General features: G+C 34.7%; 1 protein-coding gene across 1 annotated transcript; it reads left to right on the top strand.

Moving 5' to 3' along the window:
- The first annotated feature begins 577 nt into the window (after nucleotides 1–577).
- LOC127241567 (sorbitol dehydrogenase-like) lies at nucleotides 578–3,544 on the top strand. The gene is made up of 5 exons (XM_051260676.1): nucleotides 578–759; nucleotides 850–917; nucleotides 1,313–1,840; nucleotides 2,367–2,557; nucleotides 3,173–3,544. Exons 1-5 carry the CDS (start codon nucleotides 642–644, stop codon nucleotides 3,363–3,365), a joined length of 1,098 nt encoding a protein of 365 aa, XP_051116633.1. The 5' UTR covers nucleotides 578–641; the 3' UTR covers nucleotides 3,366–3,544.

The raw sequence follows: 3,544 nt of genomic DNA, 5'->3' as shown, positions 1-3,544 counted from the left end.
AATATATTTTTTTTTATCTATAATAAAATATAAATAATTAAATAAAATAAATTTTCTAATATTTTTATATACAAAATATCAATAATACTATTAATATTAACTTTGTCTAATTCTTTTTAATACATAAAAAAATATTTCTAAATTTCGAAGATAGAACTTAATCATCAAACCATACTCTTGTACCAATGCACTAATGTCAAATAATATTTATATATAACTAATTTATATATAACATAAATAAATAATGAGTCCCAATTTAAATTGGGCCCTGGGCGATCGCCAGTTTCGGGACAGGGATGGCCCTGTTAAGGGCCATGCTGAACTTCATGATTAACCTCCGAAATTAGTTCCAAGCACACCATGACCTGTCGGTTTGAGTATTGGATGTGCTTTGTGCAACCCAATTTTACAAATTTACAGATTCATACAAAGACCTATTTTGAAGAAACAGACATTTCTTTCTTAATTAAGGAATAGAAGAAGAAAAATAAGACAAGGCATTATGGATTAATAATTATCCCTATATAGTGTTCTATCATCCCTCCCATCTCTCTCTATAAATACCCTCCTTCTGCTCTCTAAGATTTTGTAAAAAGACAGAAGAAAAGAGAGAGAGTGACAAGCAGCAACATAAGAAGAAAATGGCGGCGAAAAATGCTTCAGCACAAGGATTTAGTAAAGAAGAAAAAGAAAACATGGCAGTATGGCTTGTTGGTCCTAGAACCCTCCAAATTCAGCCTTACAACCTTCCCTCTCTTGGTAATAATTAATCATTCATATATATACTCTATGTTTTTTCAATTCATCAATTTAATTTTATACATGTATGTGTTGATTCGAATGAATTAGGGCCTGAAGATGCAAGAATCAGAATCAAAGCTGTAGGGATTTGTGGAACTGATGTTCACTTCTTCAAGGTGATATATACATATATATATATATGTGGCTAATTTATACTCCCTCTGTCAGCAAAAATTAGAATATTTGGATCTAGTACGGGGATTAAGAAAAATGAATATTTTATTAAAAAAGTGATAAAAGTAAAAAGATAGTTGGAAATATTTTTAAAAGTAAATTAGAAATTCAAAAAATGGGGAGAGAGAACGTAATAAAAATAGTGGTATTTATTGTAAATAAGTGTTGAATGATGGATAATAATTAAACGTTGATTTGTTCACTCTGCCAAAATTAATAACGAGGTAAATTTAGCGGACATATTAAAGTGGAAAGTGAAAGTAAATTTGACGGACGGAGAGAGTATTTACTGTTTGAATTTGAGCACAATGAGATAGATGTTGCCATTGATTTTCAGGAGTTGAAAATGGGCAATTACATAGTAAAAAAGCCAATAGTCCCCGGCCATGAGTGCGCCGGAATAGTCGAGGAAGTAGGGGCCGGCGTCAAGCACCTGTCGCCGGGCGACCGTGTGGCCATCGAGCCGTCAATAGGGTGCTGGCAGTGCCACACCTGCCGCCAGGGAAGGTACAACATCTGCCCCGAGCTGAAGTTCTTTTCCCTGCCCCCGGTCAACGGCGCCCTCGCCAACTATGTCGTCCATCCCGCCAAAAATTGTTTCAAACTCTCCGACACATTGACCTTTGAGGAAGGTGCACTGTGTGAGCCCCTCAGCTGTGCAATACACGCTTGCCGACGCGCCAACATAAGCGTCGAGACCAATGTATTGGTAGTTGGGGCTGGCCCGATCGGGCTCCTCACAATGCTTGCGGCTCGGGCTTTCGGATCCCCAAGAATCTTGGTCCTCGACATAGAGGATTCCCACTTGGAAGTGGCTAAGAAGCTCGGGGCCGATGGCGTTATCAAGGTTTCGATAAATATTGATGTAAGTAATTTTTTTTTTTTGATAAAATTGTCCGTATAATTTTATTTTATAATATAGTACTGTGCTGGCTAGTCCTAATAAGTATTTCTATTGTCCATCAAATTTACTTTTACTTTTAATTTTGACAACTCAAATATTCAATATTTAATTATTATCCCAAATTCAATATTTATTTATCATAATTATCATTATATTTATTACATTTTTTTTTCATTATTTTTAATTACTAACTAAATTTTCAAAGATAATTTCATTAATTTTTTTTTTCAATAAAATATTTAATTTTCTTACTTTCTAAACTGTGTCTCGAGTGGAGCTAATTTTTGCCGACAGAGAGAGTATATGGATAACTATTTCTTTACCCATGACTATAATTAAATTAATGGGTAATTCATACCATACTTTAAATGGCATTTTGTGCTGATATCAATTCTGACATGTGTTGTATAATATATGTTATGGACTATTATCATATGCCGTAAATTTATATCTCATACGTTGATTAAATTGCTAAATTGTCATTTAGGAGGTGGAAAAAGAAGTAGAGAAAATTAAGGTTGCCATGGATGGAAAGATCGACGTAAGTTTCGATTGTGTGGGGCTTAGCAAGACGATGTTGACATCACTACAAGCCACGTCATCAGGTGGAAAGGTTTGCCTTATCGGATTAGGGCACGCCAATATGTCTGCACCTTTAACCGGCAATGTGGCCGCAAGGTATGTACATTTCAATGCGGAAGGTTAGGGTGCCGAATTTGGAAAATCAGTACCATGCTGATTCTCCAAATTACTACACATAAAATATAGAAACAACACACGCCTTTATTATATACAACATGCACTGTTTGTAATAAAAGCATGTGCTGTTAGTTCATAATTATAGCGTGTATGAAAATATGTGATGTGCTAAACTCAAGTATTGTATGTGCTGTGTGAGACTATATCATGTGTTGTTAGATCACGTGGTGTATTTGTATTACATTGACGTATACTGTGTGTTGTTTATTACTGTTTTATAGCACACAGTGTGCTATTCAGTGTCGTAGCACTATAAAAAAATAATATATTTGTAATGAAATTCTGTCCCAAAAGTTCACGTTGCTAGCGTAATTCCATTCCTAATTCCGTCTCTAATGTCATTAGTAACGGAAAAAGTAGATTTAGAGACAAAAAAATTTTGTTACAAAAATGATTTTTTCTTGTAGTGTTGCTGCCGTTCATTTCAATATTCATTTCAATATATATATATATACATATAAAGAAATATAAATTTACTTTGTTACGCGCACAAATATATATATATATGTAATGTAAGTATAATTATATTTTCAGGGAGGTGGATCTTGTGGGAACATTCTGCTACACGAACACGTGGCCATTGGCGATCGAGCTTATAAGGAGCGGGAAGATAGACGTGAAGGCGTTGATCACACACAGATTTGGGTTCTCCCAAAAGGAGGCTCAAGAAGCTTTCGAGACCAGTGCAGACGATGGCAATGCAATCAAGGTCATGTTCAATCTCTAACATGAAACCAGATTAAATGACAAACCAGGTGGCTTCTCTCCCCTCTTCAATAAAACTGCTGTTGTATCAATAAACTTTTTATATACACTGCCTTTTTGGACTCCTAATATATACTTCATTGTGTCACAATTTCTACATCAAATAAGATCTAAGCATAATACCTTATGTGGTTTAAATTT

Source organism: Andrographis paniculata, unplaced genomic scaffold (assembly GCF_009805555.1).
Source record: "Andrographis paniculata isolate CXL003 unplaced genomic scaffold, ASM980555v1 Contig83END, whole genome shotgun sequence".
Classification (NCBI taxonomy): domain Eukaryota; kingdom Viridiplantae; phylum Streptophyta; class Magnoliopsida; order Lamiales; family Acanthaceae; genus Andrographis; species Andrographis paniculata.
This window is presented reverse-complemented; position numbering and strand designations above follow the sequence as displayed.

Bases quoted from the DNA above. Each gene is read 5' to 3' on its own strand.
- LOC127241567 (XM_051260676.1), top strand. From the start codon at position 642: ATGGCGGCGAAAAATGCTTCAGCACAAGGATTTAGTAAAGAAGAAAAA. The intron at 918-1,312 runs GTGATATATACA...ATTGATTTTCAG, and splicing joins CTGATGTTCACTTCTTCAAG to GAGTTGAAAATGGGCAATTA. The intron at 1,841-2,366 runs GTAAGTAATTTT...ATTGTCATTTAG, and splicing joins AGGTTTCGATAAATATTGAT to GAGGTGGAAAAAGAAGTAGA.